This window comes from Chaetodon trifascialis, chromosome 15, assembly GCF_039877785.1.
Source record: "Chaetodon trifascialis isolate fChaTrf1 chromosome 15, fChaTrf1.hap1, whole genome shotgun sequence".
NCBI lineage: Eukaryota > Metazoa > Chordata > Actinopteri > Chaetodontiformes > Chaetodontidae > Chaetodon > Chaetodon trifascialis.
In genome coordinates this window covers 16282152-16309675 of record NC_092070.1, presented here as the reverse complement: position 1 = coordinate 16309675, position 27524 = coordinate 16282152, and the positions used below count along the sequence as shown (strand labels likewise).

The 27524-nt window shown below is 43.2% G+C and overlaps 3 protein-coding genes across 3 annotated transcripts; all 3 read left to right on the top strand.

Moving 5' to 3' along the window:
* The first annotated feature begins 9903 nt into the window (after positions 1 to 9903).
* Positions 9904 to 16159, top strand: notum1a (notum, palmitoleoyl-protein carboxylesterase a). The gene is made up of 11 exons (XM_070981495.1): positions 9904 to 10523; positions 13486 to 13538; positions 13664 to 13759; positions 14117 to 14177; positions 14261 to 14319; positions 14417 to 14519; positions 14616 to 14807; positions 14924 to 15021; positions 15165 to 15312; positions 15401 to 15448; positions 15556 to 16159. Exons 1-11 carry the CDS (start codon positions 10195 to 10197, stop codon positions 15857 to 15859), a joined length of 1491 nt encoding a protein of 496 aa, XP_070837596.1. The 5' UTR covers positions 9904 to 10194; the 3' UTR covers positions 15860 to 16159.
* Positions 16160 to 21513: 5354 nt separating this feature from the next.
* LOC139344001 (myeloid-associated differentiation marker-like protein 2) lies at positions 21514 to 22425 on the top strand. The gene has a single exon (XM_070981874.1). The coding sequence runs from the start codon at positions 21514 to 21516 to the stop codon at positions 22423 to 22425; it is 912 nt and encodes a 303-aa protein (XP_070837975.1).
* Positions 22426 to 23843: 1418 nt separating this feature from the next.
* On the top strand, positions 23844 to 27352 carry pycr1a (pyrroline-5-carboxylate reductase 1a). Its single transcript, XM_070981282.1, has 8 exons — positions 23844 to 23988; positions 24216 to 24287; positions 24404 to 24474; positions 24649 to 24828; positions 25450 to 25671; positions 25793 to 25885; positions 26252 to 26415; positions 26723 to 27352. Exons 2-8 carry the CDS (start codon positions 24221 to 24223, stop codon positions 26889 to 26891), a joined length of 966 nt encoding a protein of 321 aa, XP_070837383.1. The 5' UTR covers positions 23844 to 23988; positions 24216 to 24220; the 3' UTR covers positions 26892 to 27352.
* Positions 27353 to 27524: the final 172 nt, after the last annotated feature.

Genomic DNA, 27524 nt, shown 5'->3' with positions numbered 1-27524 from the left:
ACACTTCAAATGCATAGCAACGGCATGAAAAGGAGCCTCTTCAGCTTGCTGGGTGTGAAAACAGGTGGAGGGAGTCTTTCATGGACATCCTGTCAAGAGGGAAGGACACGGGTGGAGCAGCATCGCAGCCGGCGTAAGAAAAAGTCAGCGTTTCAGGGTGGTCAGCCGCAGGGTGCAGGAGGTCAGAGGAACAGTGAACTATTCTGCACCCCGCCACACCATCCAGGCATCCTCGTTGGCTTCCTAGCTGATAGGGGGGGGCAATCAACTCTCATGACAAATCTAAACCACCAGCACTTAGCTTGTTACTAGCCTCAGCTCTTCCTTGTCACTGGATCGGAACTGGAAGAATGTTCTCTGTTTTGTTTTTCCTTAATTTACAGACACGTTTTATTTTTGCCAAGCGCCTCTTGTTGACTGCGTTCTGCTCTGGAAGATGTCAAGAGGAAAATATGTGGTACGTCTGTTTAAAGGGCTCAGAGTAAACAAAATGGTGCAATGTGGGCCGGCTGTAGTTCTATCATTCCTTATCTGCATTTACAGATGCTCAGGCCTTTGTTTTTGTCCGGTCCCATTCGGTAAAAGAGACCCTCACTTGTCCGCAGATAGAGCCTTGTACATTCTAAAAATATCCACAGTTATCAGTGTCATCACATTTGTCGCATTGCAAATAGCAAATGCCTCCGACAAAGTATAATCTTGTAAGAACTCTAGACAGCAGCGACCATGAATGCTTTATGGGAGCTGTGCAAACCTGTCAAAATAACATCAGTTGTACAAGACTTTGGTGTTGCCTTAGTGTATAAGCTCTAACACAGTGCATTAAAGGAGCACAAGAGGGAAGACACTGAACCTTAAGCCCAAGCGGTGGTCTGTTTTGTCTGTACCAATTCACACACGGGGATATTGCTGAATCATGCCAAAAAGGCTATTTGATCAGCGTCAGACCCGGGAGAGGTGACGTCCCATCCGACAGGATTCACACGCTCCCCGCTCTCGAGCACAAAAGGGCAGAACAACAATATTATGGTGTCCACTGAGTGCCTACCCCCCAGTAAAAACATTTCTGTGAGAGTGGGCTTGACCTACCTCTTCTCTCGTATAAAAACACAAAGCCGAGTGTATTCTGACAGCTGCTGCCCGGGTGCCCTGTGGAGAACAGAAGGAGAGCTTTGAAGATCTTGACCTTCTGGAACAATAAAACGCAATCATCAAACACTCTCCTGAGACAGACTGCTGACCCACAGATCCAAGTGTCTGCTTGAGATAATTCATATTAAACTGTAGGGATCACTCTGTGTGTGAGTGTGTGTGTCTCTGCGTGTGTGCTTGATGCTTGCAGGGGCACGGATAATGCAGATCTGGAGGTTTCCGATGCTCCTGACTGACGACATGTGGCGTTAACTAGTGCTATCTGAGTCTGAATCTTACCACCTTCTCACACATTTACATGTTCAGACGCTTTGATTCTAGCAACACGGGATCCATGTGTCCAAAAAAATTGTTGGCTCCAAGTTTAGCATTACTCAGCCCTTTGAATCACGCTGGATCACCCCAAATCAAAAGCTCACAATGACTCAAACACACAAAAATGACCTTGTGAAGCATCATTGCACCAGTCAGGATGTGTTGTAAGGATGCCATTTAACAATGACTGGAGCCCATCAATGCGAACTTTCTATTTCATCACCCTGAGTAAAGCGTGACTCAGAGTAAAAGCAAAGTTAAAGGAATAGTTCAGCATTTTGGGAAATATGCTTATTGGCTTTCTTACCTAGAGTTAGATGAAAAAATGGATCTGTATCTGGACATGGGGAAACAGCGAGCCTGGCTCGATCGCAAGGTAATAAAATCCACCACCCAGAACCTCTAAAACTCAACAATTTATGTTGCATCTTGTTTATTAATCCATGCGAAGCTAATGAATAAAAATGGCAGTTCTTGAACCAGGCTAGCTGTTCACCCCTATTTCAGCTCTTTATGCTAAGCTAACTTAGCCAGCTACTGCAGCTTGCTTCATACTCCACATGCAGACATGACAATGGCATCTTACTCTCGGCAAGAAAACAAATCCTAAATCCACATCCTAAATGAAGGCAAAGATGCAGAGTTACATGTAAGCTGTTTGAAGGCAGGGGAAGGGATTTTTTTTTTCACAGTAAAAAAATATGTAATTTTGATAAATGGAGATGAGTTTTTAGGGAGTTAATCAATGCCAGCAGAGGAACTTTAAAGTTATGCTAGTAAAACAAAATTGATGGCAGATGAATGGTATGGTGGCATTAGATTGATGATTCAAAATACCTTTCTACACATGATTCTACACAGAGTCCATATAACTGTACTGGGAGAAAGATCAGAGGGGTTGAAGGGTAAAGTGGCTCCAAGGTCAAGGCAAGACCTCTTTCCCTTTGATGGCAAAGGGAGAAAGTGCGATATTTACCATCTTGAGAAATACGCCAGCTCAAAACATTAAAGCAGAGCAGAAACAAACCTGCCAATGGTGACGAACGTCACTGTATCCACGACCGAATGTTGCATTTTCATTCAAGACCAGAGTAAAAATAGATGAAACAAGCTTTTGATCTTATATAACCTCACATTAGCATAACTGGCAAAAGGTGTTGCAGGGCAGAGATGCCAGCTGGGTCGTCTTGCTCATCGCGCAGGGGTCCGAAGGCCCCCTGTCTCTGTCCACATGTTAATCTTTACAGGGCACTCAAGGAAGTGGCGTTGACAGCCTCGATTTGAGGTCAGGACGAGGCCAGGGGTCAAGCACTTCCTGCTGACATGAAAGCACATCCAAGCACACCTTGCTCTTGGTATCTGTCGTCCGCCCCTCTGACCATCTGTACCTACATAATCTGGGGCTCATCGGGCTCAAACAAAAGCCATGTGTTAATTACCTTTGAAGGTGTAATGACTTCAGGGCCGCAGCCGATCTTCATCTGGTTTCAAAGCGAGGGCCGGAGAACAGGTTACGCTTCAGACATGTTACAGTTGTCCTCTCCCCTACCTACCTGCCGTGCTTTCATTTAGAGGGCCTTCTGGGTTCCCCAAGACTTGAATCCTGTCCTGTATCAAATCCAGAGGTACACAGCCACTTCACTCTTACTTTTGCGGACTCTTAAATGAGTAAATTAAGGAGAAAGTTCTGACACATGAGAATTAGGCCTACACCTGCCCTCCAGATGTGAGGGCGTTCACTTTGCTGGAATTTCATCTTATTCTCCTGATGTTTTGCCTTAATTGTGTCTGCGGCCCTCACTTTAGGAATATTAGCTGATGGTAGCAATACAGAGTATTTACTTACATCCTACATTTTCTCAGTTTACAGAGCTACAGTGAAGAGGAAAAATGTGGAATCACTCATAGACTGACGAACAATCTATATATAGTTCACAAATATTGCCTTCTCTGTTTTAGGGAGTGTCCATGAGGAGCCTGATTCTTGAGAATTATTAACAGATCAAAACCAGACAGACATAGCGAAAGGTGCTGGTAGAAATCTGCCCATTAGTCATCACGAAAACAGGATGATGTGTCCCGATGACGGCTCCTCATGCACTCTTTGTGAGTAAAGCCTGAGTAACACTTTCTTATTCCCACAAATGACCACCTTCTTCCTGCCACAGGAGAAAGGGAAGTGGGTGCCGTATATTCCAAAACAGATACAGATACCTTTGTTTTGAATAAATGTTTCCACTGGCCGACCACAGGTGACCTCATAAGCAAAGAGGAGATCTTTGCGGGAAGACACCCAGATTTCAATGGCTTAGGTGGCTTTGTAGGAAGCAGTACTCCACCTCGGTTAAATTGACTTCAATGCATCTCAGTCCGTGTTTCTAATTAGATCACACGATGATAATTATACCGACTGGTGTTTGTAAGAGGATACGGGCTGTATGCATCTGAATACATCAAAGAGCAGTGCGGACATGGCAGCCACATGAGTTATGTACTGTCTATCCCATTTCAGCCTCTTGAAGATATGCAGTCATTCTCTACATCCCCTCTGCTGAGAGTAAACAAACACTCTCTAATCCTTTGAAATGTTTTCTTCTTTTGAAAATCCCAAACGCTGGCTTCCAGTCAGAGGATGGTCAGGGGCCCGCAGACATGTCTTGATCCTCAGGGCATCAACAGGAGAGTCTGTATGATGTGGGGAGGAGAGGCCGTCTGCTCCTGACCTACAGGTGAAGACAGGCGGCGGTCCTGTGGAGCCGACGCTGGGCAGAGTGGCAATGCTGCCAGCCAGAGGAGTTGGTTATAAATATCCACCTCACACAGCAGTTTCCTCCAAAAGCAAACACTTTAGGTTCTGCCTTGTAATTTATCACTGCTCTCTCCACCATGGAGGGAAAATCAAAGGAGGGGAAATGTTGAGTTGAAAGATTGCAGTGTGTACAGTTGTTTTTATTTTCCATGCTTCATTTTCTCGCCTCATGTTGCTTATTAATATTCCTTCAGCTCTATCTGGTTTCACAAAGTACACTGTATTTAAGAAAAAAAATAAAAAATCCTTGTCTTGAGAAATGGCAGAACAACGCCTGAGAAAATCAAAAAGCAAATACCTCACAGTACCAACAGTTGAGAGGTATTTGTGAGTAGCTTTGAATGCAAATACTGTATGTATGCCACACAATTTATGAGCGTCTCAGATGTGCTTTTTATTTTTAGGCTAAGGGTGTAAAGGCGGGGATGATGATTTCAGATTCCTGGGAGAAAATTCCCAGGCCTGGAAGAGCCTGTGGAAAGTAATCAAGTAGCAGAGTGATGTCATTTTGATGAAAGGCAGCCTGTCAGACAGTTGGCGACGATGGGTGCTCTTTGGCATGGGCCACAGCCTGCTATACACCAAAATATGACATCAAAGCAGGTACCAGGCCAGGCCAAGAGGCTGGCACTGATCATTGTCTTCTTTGATTACAGTAGCCTCATCTTCTCGCTGAGAGGATAAAAGAAAACGGCTGCTTGGTGTTAAGAGAGTGTCAGAAATAATGAGGCGCATACCATACGCTAATGGTGTCCCAGTGGCTCCGTGGATGGAGGCGTATACCGTGTACCCACAACATTATGGGCTGATTTCCCAGACAGGGATTAAAGGTAACATTTCTGCATGAAAATGACTGACAATGTTGAAATGTGTAATCTTATTCAAGGAAATTGTGTCATGTGCCTTTTAACATCTTTAGTTGTTCGAACTTCCAGAGAAATAAAGGAAACACTGGATGATACGTCAAAGAGTGAGGAAGGAAGTTAGCAAACTAGCTAGCTAGCCATTCTGCTGTTTACTGTTGTTTGCATTGCTCATGATGAATTACGATTATTCATTTTCATCTGCAACGGTGGTTAAACAATGATGACACCAGCTCCCATGATCCCAACAGGATGGCATCGAGCTCCAGCTTTTGTGAATATTAGCTCGAGAGACCCCTAGTGGTAGAAATCAAGTCTAGTTCAAGACTGCAGATTGTTTTAGTGGATATTTCCAATGAGTTCTGCCTTTAGCCAAGGATTAGTCCTCATCCCTCTCTGAAAAACTGGCAAAAAAGAGCTTTGACCGAACTTTGGATTCATGTTGCGGGTCGACATTTCCCTCTCATTCATTATTTGTATACTTAATAAATCAAACATATTTCAAAATGATGGTAATTCTCGGCTCTTCCAACGTAGTTTCTTCCAGGAATACAGCCTCTAAACCATTTCACATACAGCTCTCGCATAATTGAATAATGACCATGTTTTACAGCAGGGTGTGGACTTCAAAAGAATTTCCCCAAAGAGACTACCAGGTTAAAGGACAGAAAATGAATAATGTGTTGTGGCTCTACTGTCATGACCTGTAATAAGGGCTTTTCCATGTCCTTTGGCAAATCTGTGGCATAAATAAACATTTCCGAGACAAAAGAGCCCGATTCTCCTTCTGTCTCGGTGGAGATGAGAATAAGCGCAGGGGAAGGAGGGCTGCCGCCTCCCTGATGATAATAATAGCAGGTTTTGAATGGTAATTGGTCTCTGCTCCATCCTCTGTCTACCTGGCAGAGGGCATCGCAAAGGGTGATTCAAGCACTAGGCATGAATGGAAAACTCCTGGAGGAAGGCCGCGCACTCACACGCCGGTACCTCCAAGACAGCCGGGTTCACCTCACTCATCCTCCTGTACGCCAGCACTTGCAGGGGAAAACATGCACGTACCCCCACCCCGACAGACACAAACATCCATCTCGGCTCCTGTGAATGATGTGGCTGTTTATGGGCAACAGCAGCTATTTTGTGAACATCATTCAGATGAAAGATGGACAACAAACAGCTGACCTGTCAGCTGAGCTATTTGATTACCCCCTTGGTGCCAGAGAGACCCCTAATGCAAGCTGTCCTATCTTGAAAGAGTTCATTTTTATCAAACAGGGCATCATCTGTAACCAATAGACGGCCTCCTCTTACGAAATGAGAGCCTGCTCGACAGATGTCTCCTGCCTCTCTTACTCTCTCTTACTCCCCATTTACATCCACATCTTAGATGGCACTTCTTGACTTAAGTCAGGATCAAGGTTGTTTACTGATTCTCTGGGTAATATCAGGAACATGTGGGTGGGGGGCACATGAAAAGAGCTCCACAGCATGTTAACACCCAAAAGCTCTGTACATGTTTGTTTTGGGTTTGAAACAATAGTTTCAACATGAAATTAATGGGACCTGCTTCCAGAGGTTTGTCTCAACGTGACACAGAACAGAAGCTCAAAACGTTCTCTCAGGGGCAGATGGTCTAAAACGTCAAAGCTCTCTAACATTGCAGTCAGAACGGCGTGTTAATGAAATCTATATGTTTGCATGAATAACAATATTTCTTTTTTAAGTGTGATATTGTTACTCTGTACTTTCCTATTAATGACAAGCAGGAAACAAAGCGTCAAAGTCTGGTGCAGCAGAGAAATGTTAGCCACGGGGGAAAGCAAGATTACTATGATACAGACAGATACGAAACCTCTGAAGGTTTCCAACAACTTTTCGACTAATTTGTAACACCTGAGTTGTGTTCCATACACTTCCACTTCCCCTTTCTTCCTGGCTTTTAGCAGATTTCCACGCTTAAACACTTTGTGGCCATAATGCCACTAAGTCTCAGGCTTTGCTATTGTGACCTTTATAGGATTTAGTGCTGCAGCTGAGTCCCACCATCTCCAACCTGCAATCATATGTTTTATGCTGGTGCTGTGTAGTTTGCACTCTCTGTGTAGGAGAGGGTGGCAATTTAAAGGAATTTAAAGAAACTCCTCGATGAAATATAAAAGTTTTATAGATGGTGATCTCCCCTTTGTTCTTCCAATGAGGACCTCCACCTGTTTCTGATGATGTGAGCCAGAGCCTGTCCCTTTCAAGAGGCTGATCCCTCCTGATCTCTTTGATGTAACCTGACCTAACAGTTCCAACTAGTGGGATTTGATGATCACGGATGGACCCTCGACAACAGCATGTGCAAATCAAAACTAACAGGCATGGGGAGACGGACGATGGGGATGTGTGAGCAGAACTGGCAGGCTGCGCAGATGGAGAGCGCTCACAGAGCTATGATGTGTCTAAACGCCAGGCAGGCAGCAGTCACATGATCAATGCTGCCAGCCCAGACTTAAGCAGTAAAACCTGTGGATCTGTGAGGGCACATGCAACTGATCGGAGATGAAAGACAGGCTTTGACTTTCACAGGAGGCCTGGAGTCGGGGTGGGGGCTACAGGGGCTACAGGAGCTACGGGGGCACTTCTGAGGGACTGCCATCAGAACAGCTGGGTCATTTTCAAATGACCTAAATCTAGGATTAATCCATTCGGACTTGCATGGTTAAATTTGTGTCCACGCTACACACAGATGATGGGAGGCAAAGAAAAAGGGAGAGAGAGAGAGAGAATTACCAGTGAGAGCCAGAAAGGCTTAACGCTTGGAGTTCAAACAAGGTGCACAGTAGAGAACAAACCACTGTGCAGCAATAGCGGCAGAGTTGACCAGTGTTTCTAAGTCTCTCTCACACTGTCAGGTAAGTTTAACACAGAATCCTCCTCGTTCGCTCGCTGAATCCACGCGTTCAGATCGCTCAAAGTCAGAGCATCTGCAGCTCACACTTCTCACTCATTTGGGTCAGAGGACGTTTCGACACACCGCCGGGGCATCTCTTCATGGTAGTGAGTGTGTCAGAGGCCAGCGTCCATCTGCGAGTGATTTAAGGGTTACATTTTTGGGGATGACGTGTGATAAAACAGGGAGGTATGGGTCAAAGTGACTAGGCTCAATCTGTGACAGAGCCTCTCCTTCTGGGCTCTACCACATGTTTTAATCTATACAAGGATCTGTTTGAAGTTCCCAATGAATACCATCAGTCCCGCTGGTGACTTCATATCCATCTTACCTGGTCCAAAACAGTTCGACATCCTTTAGGCACACTGATTAACCACGGGGATAGAGCTTCTTTCTGTGAGAGGAAGCGGACCAGTTTTACAGATGATGTTGTTGTGTTCAGGGCACACGTGAGCATCGGCAAAAATGTTTTTTCTGGCTGAGTTATAATGATATGATGAGGTATGATTACAGCCCTTTAAAACATGAACGATCAGGGGGAAAAAATGACTGAACTGACTAATACAGGCTTGTAAAAATCACAGTGCCTGAGGAGGAAGGTGTTAGACTGAACTTGGAAAGTTAAGGTGTACGTCAATGGTTCTCACAACTGATATCTAAAGAACAGGGTCCCAAGGTGAGGCCCCTGAGCTCTCTCCAGTCTCACCACCAAGGCTGCATCAGATAGGCCACATAAGCAAACTGCCAGAGAGTCAGTGGCTTGTTCCTTTTATATTAGTATGTACAGGTGTTAAAAAGGTAGTGATGTAAAGATGTGCATTTGTAGTTAGCAGTAGCAAAATTACCATTCATCACTGCAATGTCCATAAAACTACACTGAATTACAAAGTCAGAGTGTTTCACGTGGTAAGAATGAGCTCAATCAAAGAGAAAAATCTCCAAAACACCACCATGAAGTGTTACCTTGATGATTCATCACTTCGGGTCTGCAGGCTACACTTTAACTTAATCTTGTCCTCAAAATGAGAGGTTGTTCGAGGGAAGCCTTCCTCATCCGTAACGAGGCATTCCTGTGTTAAAAAGCTGGCGTCCCATCAGGATGCTCTGCTCGACTTCAAATATACAGTAGACCAGCAAAGTTTGGAAGAGACTAAAGAGGGATGGAGGAGGCGAGAGGAAGGGGGGAGAAAGAGTGATGGTGGCTTTGATCTTTGGAGGCCCCGTCTGGATTAAGAAAGTATCCAAGACCCCGTTTCCAGAACCTTAAGAATACACGAGCAATTTAACAGAACTGAAAGTGATTCTTAAAAAGAGGTGTGTGTGTGTGTGTGTGTGTGTGTGTGTGTGTGTGTGTGTGTGTGTGTGTGTGTGTGTGTGTGTGTGTGGAGAAAAGAAGGATGATATGCCATGATGTCATACTTTGATTTGCCAGAATAATAACAATGATAACCAGGTAACATCTCCTGAGATAAAAATTTCTCCGCTTGGCCAAATATTGTTGGAGCTCTGCACGCGTTTTGATGATGTTTTTTTTTTTTTTTTCCCCACTTGATTTTCAGGCAAGTGTGTAACAAGATGCGTATTCTCACTTCATAAATTTGTGGTGGAATGGGAAATGGGCATTTCAAGGCCAATAAAAGCCACCACATCAAATAAAACTTCGCGGATCAAAGGAACCAACGCATGGACATTTTTTCCCTCTATAAATTAAAAAGGGGGGTAGTCTGCCACGCTTGATCATGCCCTGAGTCCTGCCCCGCTCCTGCGATTGGCTGGACGGACACACAAGGGGGGAAAGTTTGAATAAAATACAAGAGCATGGCACAAGTGTTGTCGTTCAGGCTTGTGCGCTTGGTCCAGCAGCGCTTGAGTTGTACCAGACAGATTGGCAAGCGGCAGAAAGTTTTGAAATACATCCAGAGAATTCAGCGGATGACTGTGACTGATCTAAAAGGACTTTTTATTTAGTTGACATTCAATTTATGCGTTCCTGGGAGCGGATGACAAGTGTTGTGGCGTCTTTTAAACCGTGCGTAATTTCTCTCTCAGCTCCATCAGTAACATTTTCTGTTTACTCGACGAGACATTACATCTGGAGGAAGGACATCTAACGCGGGGATAAGATGACAGCGATCAGAATGGTTTCCTCAGTGCTGCTGCTGGTGCTGATGCAGTCCGGAGCGCTTTGCGCACGGAGGTTCCGGGGTGGCCGCAACCCACAACCGCGACGCGCACCACCTCCTCCCACATACCGGGCGGACCGGGGTGACACCACGGAGAGCTTCCCTCTGGATTTCACCGCCGTGGAGGAGAACATGGATAACTTCATGACACAAGTGAAGAACCTTGCGCAGTCCCTCTACCCGTGCTCGGCGCAGAAGCTCGACCACGACATGAGGCTGAACTTTTTGGAGAATACATCAGTCACCTGCAACGACGGAAGTTCCGCGGGGTATGTACCAACTGAGAATGCACATGCACAGTGTGATAAATCAGGATTCCCGTGTGAATGGATCAGCGACAGGTCAGAGCAGGGTCAGCTGTGCACCAGTGCGCCCTGGAGCTGCTAGGAATTGTTATTTCGCTTCAGCAGGGCGCACCCCGTCCTGCTGGTCATCCCGCTGCCCGAGGTAACCCACATGTATCTGGCCTGAGGACAACAATGCTCGTCTCAATGGAGGCTGCACGCAAAAGACTTTCGTGATTCGGGCTGCTTTGTTGCAAACGTGAAAAAAAAACAAAAAACAGATTTCGATCCCTATAATAATTAACAGCTAAAAATTCAAATTTAATATATAAATAAAGAAAAAAATAAATGGAGAGCAATGTTCTGGGACAGAATGAGTCGGGATAAGATAGACAGCTGCTTTGCGTCAGCGAAGCGTGAAATTTGCGGATAGCCACATGGCCTATGCTTCATTTCCTTTGCTTCAAATTAGAATGCAGGATTTGCTCTGCAGAAAGTTTAGATTTAACTTTTCAGACCCCCGCCCATCTCTCTGATGATTGCAGCCACGCTTGTTGAATTGTGATTTTACAGCCGTTTAACAGTATGGTTTCTCTACTTGGCTACTGCACAACGTGTACAATGTGCTGCCAAAGGCTCCGAGGAGTTCGTCGCTGTTTTTGTGAATGTTATTGCTTTATGGTCCATGCGGTAAACAGCGGATCACTAAATTTGTTTGCAATGATATTGACTGTTGACACTGTTAAGCAAAAATCCATTTGGCACAAGCAAAGCCTGCGAGCCTGCATGGTTTCTCCACTAACACGGGATAAGCCATGGCACTAAAAGCATATTAATATTACACCCATCCACTGCCTCTCCTATTGTATAATACATAAACAATGTATGGACTCCAGACATTTATATTCCAATTTGGTTGCAGGGAGTCAAATTGTATGCTGGAGGTTAAATAGGTTTTTCTACAAATAACTGAATTCAGGCAGGTTTCAAATGAAAAACAGCTGTAAAAGATGTTGTTTTTCATATTCCTACATGTCTTTTCAGTGGATTTCACTTGTGTCTCTAATTATTCTGCACCACAAGAATCAAGTTTTAGCATTAATGTATTAATTGTATGCCACTTATTGAGCAGTAACATAGCCACACTGAGAAGCACTGTTGAATCATTATCATGTTGTCTAGCCATTAGTATTTGCAGTTTTCAGTGTTATATAAATGCTTTGCTGTTACTGTTGTTTGTGCTATATCAGGAGGCTTTGATGACTGTCTGCCATTGTGCATAAGAACTCATCTAGGACCAGTTCAGTGCTGGGCAGACTCAACTAAAATGGGCTTTGCCATACATGTCTCTTTATGGATTTTCTATCCCATCTAATTCCTGTTAAACCCCAAAGTGGTAGACAGAGCTGTCTGTTAGTGCCGTAAAGCTCTTAGCTCTTTAGAGACGCAGCATGAGGACTAGAGCAGGGGACAGTTACTGGCAGATGGCCATTTCATTCATGACCGTGGCTGTTGTCAGTTGAGATGCTAATCCATCAGCTACTAGCAGTTTTTCCAGAGAGGTGTTATTCCAGTTACACATGAAGGAGGATGCAAAGAGAAAAATCACTCTCTAGACAGAAAGGTGGAAGAGTGTGATTCATCTTCTGGAGTTGCACTTGTTAGAGCGCCTTTCCCTCTTGGCTTGGTCAGCCTGCCAAGCCTGCCTTCACTTTGTTGTTTGGAGGTAGAAAGTAGAGTGCACTGTCCTCGGCCTGCATCATTGACTGTGGCTCGCAATAATAGCACAAGACATTAACTGCAGCCAAAGTGTGATTCAGTGTCTGAGCAAACAGCTCAGAGCTTCAGCCAAGTCTGTTTTCTTTAAAGTCACTGAAATGTTTTTGGCTTTCTCTTGAGTTTAGTCATTGGTAAAGTCGGGTGGATACTGATTGGATTAAAAAAAGAAATCTCTCAGCATCACAGAAGCACATTTGGAGCATTTTGCTTCTGTGGCTAAAGCTATTTTACACACTAGAATTGTTTTTAATTTTCCTCATCTGTGATTCTTATTTCCCGGTACTGTATTAAAAAAAAATCCTGTTGCAAAAAAAGGATGATGAAGCATTTGACATGAGTGCGTCCTGCAGCATGGGAGAATCACGATAGCATTGCCCTCTTCTGGGCTGACAACATACAGCACGCATCTACTCTAGCGTGCATCCACTTCTTTCTAAAGTCTACTCCAGGGTGCATTTAAGGGACGTTATCTAGGACAAATGTGGGTCCTATGCAAAAGACAGACCGTGTGTTTACATCTGCACAGGCCAAATGCTGTTGTGCTATTTCTCCATATCTCTTATCATATAATTCCTCTGGGCGGGAGCCTTGATTTGATCTACATTTGATTTTGCAGTGAGGACACTGCTGAGGAATGATGAGCTCAGAGAGGAGAGACTATGATGCTACATTAAACACGACGAACACCATCTACTACTGGCATCTAGAGTACAAACAGGATAGGGGACAAGATGATGTGTATCTCCTGTTTGATCTCTATATCAGTTACTGTACACACAACCTCATTGTTCTCCCGTGTGCACTCACTGAATTCACACTGGCCGAATTTCATTTTTGCTGTTTTCTGTCACCTTGTAGAGATAGGAATCAACAGAGTAACAGGACATCCTTGTTTAGATGAAAGTGATGATGCCGTATGTGTTTATATTTCATGCTTGGATACCATAGAAACAGTGAAGGTATTTCTTTTCAGTGTTTATCTCATCTTTCTGAAGAAAGAACACCATATCAAAATTGTGGAATGTGGATGTATCTATCCGTTGGCAGAGTACAATTATTTTGAGGAAATTTTGAGGAATTTAGCATCATATTCACATATTTAAAAAAAAAAATGCATGAAAGTCAAGCATATGATGTGTTGATTTTTTTTTTTTATATCCTCTTGTAGGTACTACCTGAAAGAATCTCGAGGCAGCAGACGGTGGTTGATATTCTTAGAGGGTCAGTATTAAGGACTAATTTTGCTAACTTTGCTTATGCCCCTTCAGTGCCCAATTAAGAATGATGAATACTTGAAAAACAGTTTGTGTGAGAAATGCTCCATGTTTTTGTTTGTCTATGTCCAGGTGGCTGGTACTGCTACAACAAGGAGAACTGTGACAGCCGGTATGAGACCATGAGGAGATTGATGAGCTCATCCAAGTGGCCCCAAACTAAAACAGGTCAGCCTCAGCTCGTTGGTATAATTCACTATACACACCTATCAGCACCACTCCACCTGCAGCAAATCCTGCCCCCCTAACATGGTGATGAAGGTATCCAGATCCCACTGTAATGCCTCAGTAATTAAAAGGATCGGATGTATCTGTGCTCATCTGCAGTGTTATTGCAACCGAAACCCCGTCATAATGTAACTGCGGTGTAGGGTTACCTGGCGCCCGCTGCAGTAGGAAAGAGACGCCTCCCTCTCTCATTGCAGTGTAATAACTGTAATCCATGTGGTAATGATGATGAGGAAGAGGAGGATGTGTCTGGGAGAGCCAGGACGGCTAATGATACATGTTGATCTGTCTCTGCAGGCACGGGGATCCTGTCTCCGCTGCCCGAGGAAAACCCTCATTGGTGGAATGCCAACATGGTGTAAGTTGACTCGTGTTTGCTTGCTCATCCGAGCTCAGTTTTTAATCATAGCTCGCGACTTTAACTTGATGTTTGTTGCGCAGGTTCGTCCCGTACTGCTCGAGTGATGTGTGGAGCGGCGCTACAGCCAAAACAGAGCAAAGTAAGGCATGACTGAATCCTCAAAGCATACAATAACATGCAGCCCTCTTTAAGAAAAGTGCTGTTCTACAGTTCTGTTCTCTTTGTGTGTTGTGCAGGTGGATATGCCTTCATGGGCTCACTGATTATTCAGGAGGTTGTGAAGGACTTGCTGACCAAGGGTCTGGACAACGCCAAAGTTCTCCTATTAGCAGGAAGCAGGTATGTTTGTGCATTTTGATTCTCACTTCAAAATCTGCATTTCATTCCTCTTCCTGTATGGGCACTCATAAGAATATGTCATATTTCTGCATGCAGCGCTGGTGGAACTGGAGTTCTTCTGAACGTGGACAGTGTGGCAGAGCTGCTGGAGGGACTGGGGCACACTGGGATACAAGTGCGAGGCCTGTCTGATTCTGGCTGGTTCCTGGACAACAAGCAGTACCACTGCACAGACTGTGTGGACACTGTCTGCTGCACTCCCACTGAAACAATCAAGAGAGGCATCAAGTATGGGACCCAGTGAATATTATCATAAAATGTCAAGATTTTGTCAGGTGGACTATTTTTCTATTTTTACTAATCATCGGTTTGCTAAAATCTGTCCTGCTCACCTGTCCCATTAGGTACTGGGGAGGAGTGGTACCAGAGAAGTGCAGGCAAGCCCATGAAGGAGAGGAGTGGAACTGTTTCTTTGGATATAGAGTCTTTCCATCAATTAAAAGTATGTAAAATGCACACACTGTACATGCTAATGTTAGCGTGCTTCCCCAACATGCAAGCCCCAAACATCTGCGTAGTACATTTGCGTAGATATATACCATATGTTAATCTTACATGTCACCTTCTTCCATTCTCCCTGTGTAGGCCCCGTGTTTGTTGTACAGTGGCTGTTTGATGAGGCCCAGCTGACAGTGGACAACATCCAGCTAACAGGCCAGCCTGTGCAGGAAGGCCAGTGGCGCTACATCCAAAACCTGGGCATTGAGCTGAGGAACACGCTCAAAGATGTCCCGTAAGGCCAAATCTCTGCAGAAATACTTTAATTTAAAAAGGATTATTGCATGAATTCAGACTGATTTTTTGTAAATTCCTATTTTCAGGGCTATGTTCGCTCCAGCCTGCCTATCACATGAAGTTATCACCAGAAAGTGAGTAGATCCAGTGTATCCTGAGTGTCATGCAGGGGATGCTGTGAAGTTTGTGTTGGAGACTTTGTACGCGTGAGCTGACAGCACCCCCTTGTGTTGTGTTCTAGTTACTGGATTGACGTGCAGGTTAAAGGCACCTCCTTGCCCCGAGCACTGCACTGCTGGGACCGCAGCCTCCACGACAACAGGAACAACAAGGCTCCACCCAAAGGCTGCCCTGTGCATCTGATTGACAGCTGCCCGTGGCCGCACTGCAACCCCACCTGCCCCACCATCCGAGACCAGTTCACAGGACAAGAGATGAACGTCATTCAGTTCCTCATGCACATGGGCTTCGACGTGCAGAAGATGGCCCAGCAGCAGGGCATGGACCCCAGCAAGCTACTGGGCATGCTCAGCAGTGGCAGCTAAAGGGACACATGTTACACACAGTATCTCCAAGCTAAGTCCACGCAGGGCTGACTGGTCTCTCCGGCCGGTCTCCCATGCCTGATACCTCCAAGCACCCATCCACCTTCACAACCCATTCTACCTATAGTCGATTCCCCTCTGACCTCCCGTTTACTTTAGTCCGAGCCTCAGTCAAACACAGGGGCATAGATTGGTCCCGCAATCCCTTTCATCACAACTGGTGACAAGTACAGGGGCAACACGCCTCCACGACAAGGCTAAACTCTCTGCTACTCTCCATTTAAATTATCTTTTGCTTTGAAAAAGAAAAAAAATCACGAATGTAATCCAGTTTTAAGGATGCTCATTGATGTTTTGTTGTTATTTTATATTATTTTCATCCTTCCATATAGAGTCTATTTCGTCATTGTTAAAGAAAAAAATGCCACGATGACGTGAGGATGCTGTCTTTGTTAAGTAATCACTATAGAGTATATAAGGGTATAATTTGTTCAAACTGGTTTGAAGTTGGGTTCCCACAACATCTCAGCACACAAAAAAGTGACATCAAGGCAGAAACGGGGACATAATACGGTGAAAAGCACTGGATCAGGAAGGAAACTTTGTATTTAGGTGACACCAAATCTCCTCTTATCGACTTGTGGTATCAGACCAGGCTCAGTGGTGGAATGTAACTAAGTACATTCACTCAAGTAAAGTGTTTAAGTACAAATTTTAGGCAGTTGTACTTTACTTGAGTTTTTTCTTTTCAACTTCAGTTACTCGTGACTTTACAAATTGAAATTTTTGCTGACAAATATATTACATTTTGCTATAAAGGAAACTACCCAATAGTTTATACAGGTACAGCTGAAATGATTAGTCAATTAGCCAATTAATCAGGAAGATATTTTGATAATCATTTAAGTCAAAAACATAAAACATTTCATGATTCCAGCTTCACAGATGTGAGAAGTTGATAATTTTCCTGGATAAAGTACTTTAAATGCTTTAAGTACAATTTTCTGATTACACTTGCATACTTTTTCTTTTTGAATCCAGGAGTATTTTTACAGTGCAGTATTTGTACTTTTACTTAAGTAAAGGATCTGAATACTTCCTCCACCACTGACCAGGCTGGGTTAACACACTCTTTACATAGTCAGGCTACTGAAATTAAAGCTACAAACAGGCAAATATCAGATGTTCTTCCTTGCTAATGAAAGGAAACAGTCAAAAAAAAAGAAAAAAAGAAAAAAAAAGGCATACTGTATGTCGTAGTCGTGATTGTCATGGGGTTAGAGAAAAGATCCCTGCAGAGGTAACTCACTCCCGACAGCGTTGAAATCTAGGCGGAATATTTTCAGTCGATGAGTCATTGCCCGAAAACTGATTGTGGTGCTAAAGAAAACCTGGAAACACTTCAAGGTCTATGAGTACCTATACATACACCACAGTGCCATTGCATCTAGTCGATACCTCTTTTTCACAGGCCACATCGTCACAAGAGGACTGTTAGAGCCCGAGCATAGGGCACACATTCATGTTAAATCACCTCAGTAGTTCAGCAATCCTCAGATCAATGCAATGAACATTTAAAGGGAGACAAATATCGTGCATTGTATATTTTTTTTAAGTATCTGTATAGGTTCTTTCAAGTGTTCACCATTGTAACTCCCTTCTTATATTTCATGATAGAGATCGCTTTTTAATATAATGACGACGTTGTATGTAATGATGTCTTTATAAATGTTTTTAAAGGACCTCTATTTCGCATCACACCAGAGAAGGAAAGGTATTACTAATTGTAATTTTATTCTGTAACATATTTTTTAACAGAAAAAAAAAACAACTCAAGCTACATTGGTAATTTACATATTTATTTTGTTATGTAAATCATATTTATAAGTGCATTTTTCAGAGAAGTGATTCTTTGTAAATTGTAAATACATTGCTGTGTTTTCTCTTTGTGTTGATTGCATGTCTTTGTATCAGACCTAAAGGAAAAGACACATTACATATTCTACAAGGTAAATACTGCTGTACAGTCTTGTTATTATTGTTATTATTGTTATTGATAGTGGAACATGTTTCAGTGGGATCTGCACAGCTCTCACACTCACAGCACAAACCTTTAGCAGGAGGTAAGGTCAACAGCTCCCTCAGGATCCAAACGCGGTTTGTCACTATTTTGACATATCTGATAATAGATATGAGGCTTAGTGTACACACACACACACTGACAGTCAAAGGTTTTTCCAGCACCTCATATTTTAGCAGCTTTTGGTTCATATCAAGAAATGTGGTCAATCTTCTGTCTTCAGAGACAGTAAAGAGACCAAACCAGTCTACAATACATTTTCCAGTTAAGTCTTATATTCAGTAACTAAAGCAAGACCCTGTTTGATGTGAGCGATACAAAATTTGTGACCCATATTCAGCTGTGTCTTTTTGTTTGGTGCGCTCACCGTCTTCATGATGAATGGGCTGCAGTTATTTATCCAACACGCCGTACAATTTGCACCGCGTAGGCACCGGACTCACCATCGGGAGCCCACGGGGTTCTGACTCAAGGACAATCCGACATGTAGTGAGGAAGAGCCGCAGGTCAGACACAGTATCATCTGTGTATATTTTCCACAAAGAAACCTTGCACAAGGTGTGTGCTTTGGAGTAGATTATGAATGAATCTCTCTTCATGCATCCATACCAAGACAAGAATAGGATGAAGCAAAAGCACTAACCATAGCTGTGACCCGAGACTGCAAACATAGATGATATCACATTCATGTGGAGAGGTAATAGAGTGATTTCCTAATTTCCTGAAATAAATTCTGCTACTAACTACCGTTCGTTCACAATGGAACAGCGTGATGCAGCATAATTCACCTGGTAGACTTAACACCTCACAAAGGAAATAACAGTATTATTGAGAAGCTGAGACTCATCACCCAGAACAGCTGATCAATATTCCAGCTGGCTAATTCCTGAGAGTGCGCAGAAGCTGCTAGTTCCACTCCAAAGCTTGCTGAAATGAAAGAGCTTTTCCAGGGAAGGGATCCCTCCTGAGCCTAACCGTTCAGAGTTTGGAATCACCTGCCACAAAAGCTTGATTCAGTACAGTCAGATGACTCTACAGTGTATACAGCGAATGGTTGTTCATGCTTTTGTGTTGTAGAAAGCACACAGTGTGTGCAGAAAGCTGTTTTGTATGTAGGATTTTTATGTATTCTATATGGAGAACAAAATGCTGTGCAATTGGACAACCAGACTGACAAATGTAAGGGCAAAAGGAGACAAAGATATCTGTGAGCAACAGTTGAATAAGAATATAAGAAATCACCAGTCACTGGTAAAATAAACTGGAAGCTTAGCATCAAAATCTGCACAGATTTAAGGTGGAACAGGTTCCCATCATTTGAACAACAATGCCCATAACACGCTGGAATTAACAGGTGTGCTACTGTAGCGAAGCTATTCTTAAAACTTCTAAATGGAAAGAGAAGATTAGTGCGAGATTTGTACTATTGGAAGTGGATCTGGAAATCAGCTGAATATACTGCAAATCACAGCGTAAACCCATTCAATCAAACCACTGAGCAGACTGCTCAGGGCCTAAAGGAAAGCAGGTTCCCTAAATATTTAGAGCCTAATTGCACCGTTGTGGTTCAATAATGATCTAGGGTCACTTAGACTTCTCTGGGCTGGAAAACAAATTCAAAATTGATGGGTGTTTGGGGGAAGAACCTGTTTCAGGAGTTATTTTGCAGTTTCTCTATAAAATAACAGCTGATGATGAGAAACCCATGATCCTCCATCACAGATAACCTGAACCTGAAAGGATAACAATCCATGCAGCAGAACCAGAGATATCATCCTACTTTGTTCCGTGCATTCTTGTCCTTGTAAACACCTGGTGCCTACATTACCCACAATACAACTCCACATCCACACTAGCAGTGGCTGAAGCAGAGATGAGGAGTGGGCTTCAGAGGTCTGCTGGGCTTCTTATTTCTTCTCAGCCCCAGATCTTTTTCAATTTCCAGCATCCTCTGGAGCCACAGGAGGCTTTATACTACTTTTTTCACATGTGCAGTAATGCTGCCCAAGACCTGTAAACAGATTTTGATGGAGTGGAGGTCTCCTTTAGAAATATATTATGAACTGCGACCTTAACTATAAGACAAATATGCCCAATAAGCCCAATTAGAGTAATCTAATTATTAATTAGGGGTGATCTTGGCCATTTCCATTAAAATACAGAGCTGTAAACATTTCTTATTTCACTTATACACATTTCTTGTTCATATTTTTGATTTTCACAATAGGATATTCCCTGCACTGCATGGGACTAAATAAAAACATTATGTTAGATTGAGTGCTCAAAAACTTTTGACGAGCAGTGTACAATTTAAACAACTTCAAGAACTGTTATAGGCAGTGGTTTTCTCTAAGAATCACCTTGCACACTATAAATCAAACATCACAGCACACTAATATCACAGGTTTAAGTATTTTAAGTAACTAGTGATCCATTTCCACTTCCCTCTGACTTGCATCGTTCAAATCTGTCATCACTGATGCATAATCATCCCTCTGGACCTGTATGTAATTTCTGTCTCTAATGGGAGTCTTAGCCTTCCTCCCTGTCATTACACTGCGTATAAATGCCAGTTTCTTACTGAGGGAGCTCTGACTCAGCCTCTCTGGGTGCTCCCAAGAAATACGACTCCCATATTGCCTGCCACATGTAGCCTCCCACCCCTCTGTGGAATATAGACCCCCTATTTATAGAGCTGGCGAGGCCTGTAACCCTGGGCTCGGCACAAACTTTCATTTAAACAGCCAGTCCCAGCAATCCACCGAGTGCACACTGACACACACATGCAGGAAGGAGAGGGTGTGTGTTTGTGTGAGCATGAAACAGTGGGAGACCAAATCCAAGAGGCAACAGGAGAAAGAAAGACCGAGACAAAGAGGAAGAGACAGAGCCAACAGGTTGACTGATTTTGACGGGCACTTAAGGGCCCACAAGGACCGAGTCACTGAGTAATGGAACTTGACTGACAGGATAACAAACCAGTCCACCTGTCTGGCATTGAGGGCTATTGTTGGAAGACTGATCTCTGGATATGATTTGTAGAGGACCTCACTTCACTTTGACCGTTTGATACACTGGGCAACTTGGTGACTGAAGAGAGCAAGCAAGGGAAAACCAAGATTTGAGAGGACGAACACGACAGCTTTGAGTAAGACCAGGATCAAATTCTTGATCTCTAAAAACTTTTTAAAAACACAACAAAAAGACCTTTATGTGATTTACGCAAGTTAGACTCTCTAGACTTTTGCAGCCAAGTAGAGACATTACTTTAAAAACAAAGATTTCTTATTTCAATGTCTCACTAAATACCCTTTACAATTGCAGGCTACTGTACACACTTGTACATAACAGTGTCTAAATGTAACTTGATCTTAAACACACCACTGTAATTACAAAGCAAGCTTAGGGAAAAATTACAGACATTTGTAATTAAGGGCCATCTATAAAAGGCAACCAAGGACAGAGTGAGGTCTGTGACGAAAGAAGAGTGGGCAGCAAGGACTTCAAGACCGAGAACAGGGCATCAAGGATCTCACGAAGGAAAACAGCTGCTTCTGAGGGGACCACAGAAACCATGGATTCTCATGGAGAACACTACCTCAACAAAGACGCTGTGTTGTCACTTTTAGGTATAGCTCGAATGTGTCAGCTGCTACTTGGTTGCACCATAATGGCCCTTGTGTCCCACAGTGCAGGCTACAGCGCCACCTATGGCACCTTCTGCATGTTTGTGTGGTGCTTCTGTTTTGCTGTCACGCTGGTTGTCTTCACCTTGGACATTACCCGGCTCCATACGTGCATGCCCATATCCTGGGATAACTTCACTGTGGCCTTTGCCATGCTGGCAACGCTCATGTACATCACTGCCTCTGTGGTCTACCCTGTGTACTTCCTCCAAACAGACTGCCCTGATGAGGGCTGCGAAGTCCAGATATACCGCATTGCTGTCACTGTCTGCTCCAGCATCTGCAGCATCCCTTACGGCGTTGAGGTGTTCCTCACTCGAGCCAAGCCAGGGGCTGTGGTGGGTTACATGGCCACCGTGTCCGGCCTTCTCAAGGTGGTCCAGGGTTTTGTGGCCTGCATTATTTTTGGGGCCCTGGCCAATGACAGTGAGTACAACCTCTACATTGCCACCCAGTACTGCGTGGTGGTGTACAGTCTGTGCTTCTCTGTCACTGTTATTGTGATCATAATGACAGTTTCTGGGAGGACCTCTGCCCTACGGTTCCCATTTGACCGGTTTGTGGTTGTCTACACTTTCTTCGCCGTGATCCTCTACCTCAGCACTGCACTGATCTGGCCCATCTTCAGCTTTGACAAGAAGTACGGCACCACGGCTCGTCCTGAGGACTGCCCACGAGGACAGTGTCCCTGGGACAGTAAGCTGGTGGTGGCAGTGTTCACAAACGTGAACATGATCTTATATTTTGTTGATCTTGTTTACTCCCAGAGGATTCGCTTTGTCTCCAGCTCTGCTGTCTAAAAAAAATGTTCCCTCCTCCAGACTGTTTACACTCAGAGACAAATAAAGAAAGTTTGAGGCCACATCCACCATGCCCTCCATAGTCCAGTCTCTATGAAGGACTCAGCGATTCATGGTGTTATATGCATGTGTGACATTTCTTATCATCACTATATGTCTAGATTTGAGCCTGTAGGCAGCAAAACTGATGCTACAAACTTAAAGGCCTCTCTCCAGTTCTGCAGTGACCTACCAGGAAGAGCCTGCCAGGTGCGCGGATGAGCTGATCACAGCAACTTTGTCCACAGAGGACCCTGGGAAGCACCAAATACATCCCTCTGCTCCCAATTCCTTTTGGCAATTTCATACAGGACAGAGCAATGGGAGTATGGGATAATGTTTAGAATATCAGAACGACGTTATGTCAGTCAATCTCACAGAGGCTGAACACTTTATTTAAGTATTTGTGTGTATTATGTATTGAAAGCCATATTGAATATCTCATAGAGATGCATAGCATATGTTAAGAACTGTATGCACTGAGCATAGCTTTTGGTATTGGCTTTCAAGCCATTTTGCTGTATTTTTTTCCAATCTGTTTTCATGTCCTCTCACATATATAATGCCAGATGATTGGGTTTATTGGGCTTTTCCTGTTTTCCACTGAATGTTAAATGTATCTGATACGTGAATTTTATATGGCAAAATTTTGACAAAAGTATTTTTGATTGATTATTTGGGATAAGCGCAGTCTTTCGCTACGTTTCTGACATGCTCCATGTTCAATAAAATATCAGCCAGTATGTTTTGTTGGTCGTTTTGATTTCTGGATCCTTTGCTTTGTCTTAACTGATTTGTGAAGCTTTACTTTCAACTTTGAGAAAACTCCTCTATTACACAGTGAAATCAGTAATCTCATTTGTGTATTGTTAAGGTTGAAATCAAAACTAAAATCAATATTTAATAGTGAACTATAGAGTATTCTGACTGATTTTGAGCCTTTGTCAGATCCATGCCAAAGCTTTAGTTTTACAATCCCTGATGAAACACTGATAAGCTCAAAGTAGGTCTGCTGATCAAACCCAGGGCCTATAAGGTTCATATAATGAAGATTATGAAATGTAGTTGTTCGATGGAGGCAATAAAGAAACACGTGTATTATTTACTTTACTTATTTACTGTTAATTAGGCTAGAAGTTGAATTTCTGGGTCAGGACAATATGTTCCCAGGAAATAGTCACCATGTCTTTCAAGCGTCTCACCAGCAGATGATAGTAAAGAACGGACAGCCTGACCAACTTTTCTGCCCCACGGCACAACCTGATGCAACTGGGTTTCGAGCTCAGCTAGACCCGCCCCAAACTTGTTCAAGTGTTGCTGTGATTGGTCGAACGTGTGAATAATCCTCTAATCCTGTAAACTCATTGGTTTGCTCGCTTGCCAGCCAAATCTACCTCAGCAGGTACAGTAGAGCGCGAGACAGCCGGGCCACGTTGACAGTATTGTACTGTAAGTTCAAAGTGTTTTTGTGAAGCAGTTTCTGGATGAGTTGGTCGGCCAACTGAGGAGCTCTCAAGTAAAAACGTAAGTCTTTTCTTTGCGGATATATGTCTGCTGCCGCCATGTTTCCAGAAACGTTTGCTCTGCTTAATAAGGAAGTAAGAGTTAGTTTACTACCGCAGCACAGCGGCCCCAGAGCTGTAAAGAGGCTACAAGCCGCACACCCGTTGCCAGACTTCGAAAATCCTCATCTTTTGTTGAGATAAAATGGTTTCATCCGTGCTGAACTTGTCACCTCTGTCCTCACACAGACAGAATGAGTGTGGGTTTCATTGGAGCAGGCCAGCTGGCCCACGCGCTGGTCAGAGGCTTCACAGCAGCGGGTGAGTTTTCAGTCATACTCCACGCATGTCTAATTGACATTTGTGTTGTTGATGTATGTTGATTGCAATCAGACACTGAAATGATTCCTGGACCTCTTTTATTTTCCCATTTCAAGGCGTGATTGCCACCCACAGAATCACAGCCAGTTCCCCAGACACAGATCTCCCCACTGTACAGGGACTGCGGGTGGGTAGGCAATTAGGGATGTCATTGCTTTATTCCATCAGTGATTCTGTTTCATTACAAATATGTTTGTGCGTGTGGGTTTTCGAGGTATATAATACTGCTTTGCTTACGTGTAATGGATTTTTATGTATACCTCCCCAGCAAAGTGCTAAATGATAGTATTTTTTTTTCCAGAAATTGGGTGTCAATTTCACCACTAGCAACAAGGAGACAGTGAACAAAAGTGATGTTCTGTTCCTGGCTGTGAAGCCACACATCATTCCTTTTGTACTGGATGAGATTGGACCAGACATTGAAGATCGGCATCTCATTGTGTCCTGTGCTGCAGGTGTCACCATCAGCTCTATCGAGAAGGCAAGTCACAGCCCTCTGAACAGAGTTTGTTAGTAGCAGAACTGGATAATATTGACAAAATCTTTTTTATTTCACCAACTACTTAAAATGTCTTGAGTCAGAAAATACATTATTTAAACTATAATGTTGCACAGTTTTATGATAATAAAAATTTGAGATGATTCATAGTTTTATGACATGCCATTTATGAATCATTAATCATGTTTTTACACATCTCTCAGCTGTAGATGATGGCTAATGCTTGTAAATTTCGGGTTTTGTTGTTCATTTTAACATGAGTCTCTCTCTCGCTGTATTTCTGTGCTCTGGTGTCAGACCCTCAGGCAAAACAGTCACATGTTATAACATAACACGCTGCTTGGACTCGAGACACCCATGCTTTTCAATTTAAGAAAAATAAAAAAAAAAAAAAACATGGAGGACAAATGCAAATGAAAAGTCGACTATTCTGTTGAGTCAGTGTGTAAACTATAAATGATCCTCTCAGTCCAGCTTTTTGTTCCTATAGTTTCAGAACAGTTGATTGTAGAGCTGCAACAATGAATTCATCGAGATAATCTACAGTGATAATAAACATTAATTGCAGCCCTAGTTCATTCAGCACATTGTTATCCCTTACAGAAGCTGCACCAGTATCGCCCTGCTCCAAAGGTAATGCGTTGCATGACCAACACTCCAGTGGTGGTGCGTGAGGGGGCCACTGTGTACGCCACAGGCACCCATGCAGAAGTGGAGGATGGACAGCTACTGGAGCAGCTGATGGCCAGCGTAGGATACTGCACTGAGGTGGAAGAGGACCTCATTGATGCCGTCACCGGCCTCAGCGGCAGCGGTCCTGCTTACGTGAGGCTTTTATATAATGTCGAATGTGTTTTACAGTCTTACCTTACCCGTAGCAAATGTGAAACATGTTCCTTTTGCATTGTTTTCCCTCATCCTTACACCTCTGATTGCGGCCCTGCAGGCGTTTACAGCTGTAGATGCTCTCGCTGATGGTGGAGTGAAAATGGGCCTGCCCAGGAGACTGGCCGTGCGCTTGGGAGCCCAAGCCCTGCTGGTATTACTTTTATCTTTTTAACCAATTTATGTGCTACATGTAGGTGCTTTCTTTGCTTTGTTTCCTGTGTCATAAGGGCTACTGTTGGTTTAGGCGGTTTTAATGAAGGTTTTCAAGATTTGCGGTGCTTGATTTTTGTTTAAATCAGTTTTATCAGCTTTATTTTTGCACATAGGGCCATTGTAATAATCTTACGAGAAAATATAAACAGTTTAATGTACACTGTCCCTGTAGAATCTACAAATCCAGATAGAGTCAGCTGCAGCCTGTCTTTGTTGTTTATAGACACAAACTGAACACACAATATCTGTGTATATAATCAGTACTGTTAGTCCAATGTGGATCTCCCTTTTTGTTCCCTTAAAGGGGGCTGCTCGAATGCTGTTGGACTCTGAGCAACACCCTGGGCAGCTCAAGGACAACGTGTGTTCACCAGGGGGCGCCACCATCCACGCCCTGCATGTCATGGAGAGTGGCGGCTTCCGCAGCCTCCTGATCAACGCCGTGGAGGCCTCCTGTGTTCGGACAAGGTAAGCTGATAAGAAAAGTGTGAGACAAACATATTTCCTGTCAAAGGGAAGGGATGCACAAGAAAGGCTTTTAAGTTAATTGTGATATGGAAATGTCCAAAGAGTGATATATTTCTTTTGAAGTTTATAATTCAGACAGCAGATGGAGCTACATGCAAATAATGTTACAATGAGACTTTTGCATGTCTCTGGTTACTAATAAGATGATTATGACACTACTATACTATACTGTACTATATGTTATGCTAAATTTGTATACTTAATACTATGTTGTAAATGTCTCTATGTTCCGCCCTTATCTACAAAGGGAACTTCAGTGTCTGGCCGACCAAGAGAAAATCTCTCCAGCAGCCATAAAGAAGACAACTCTGGACAAAGTGTTGCAGCAGCCAGGAGTGACTGCAGAAGCTGTTGGAGTCAGAGCTCGTGGGATCAGTATGTTCAACAACAGTAACCCGAGGACCAAGAAGAAGTGATCTTGGAAACAGCACATTTTAATGTTGCCTGTGACGTCAGTGAAGATGCAGTACATGCTGTAAATAAACCACTACATGTAGATTAGCGTCGAAAAATAAGCTAACCAAGTGGATTTCTTTCTAGACAAACAGCTAAATTTTGGACAGTACTGGAAAACGTAAGCCATATATTCTTTTTGTAATAAAATTTCTTAGTGAGGCTTTATGTTTTATATTTGTAATGCCGCCCTATTTAAGGTTTAATTCCTTTGCTGTGACATCATTTGTCCCTGTCATTAGTCGTAATTTCTTTTTCTTTTTTTTCTTTTTTTTTATTGGTGCAAGAAAAAAAAAGCAGTGACTTCACAGATATAACAATGATAGAAACAGGAATAAAATGTGCAAGGGCAGACAGGAAAACTGTGAAGATTTTGACATGATACATATATAAAACAAAATAAACACGACTGAAATTATACTATTAATAACATCATTCAGCGACTGTGATTTAAATTAATGTAATTTTTAAGTGGATATCTGCTGAACATTGCTGTGTATGGGAGAGAAAGACAAAAATGCTAATACGTGTTAAAAATAAATAAGAATGAAAAACTATATAAATAGTTATTTATATGTCAGCTATCGTAGTCTGGG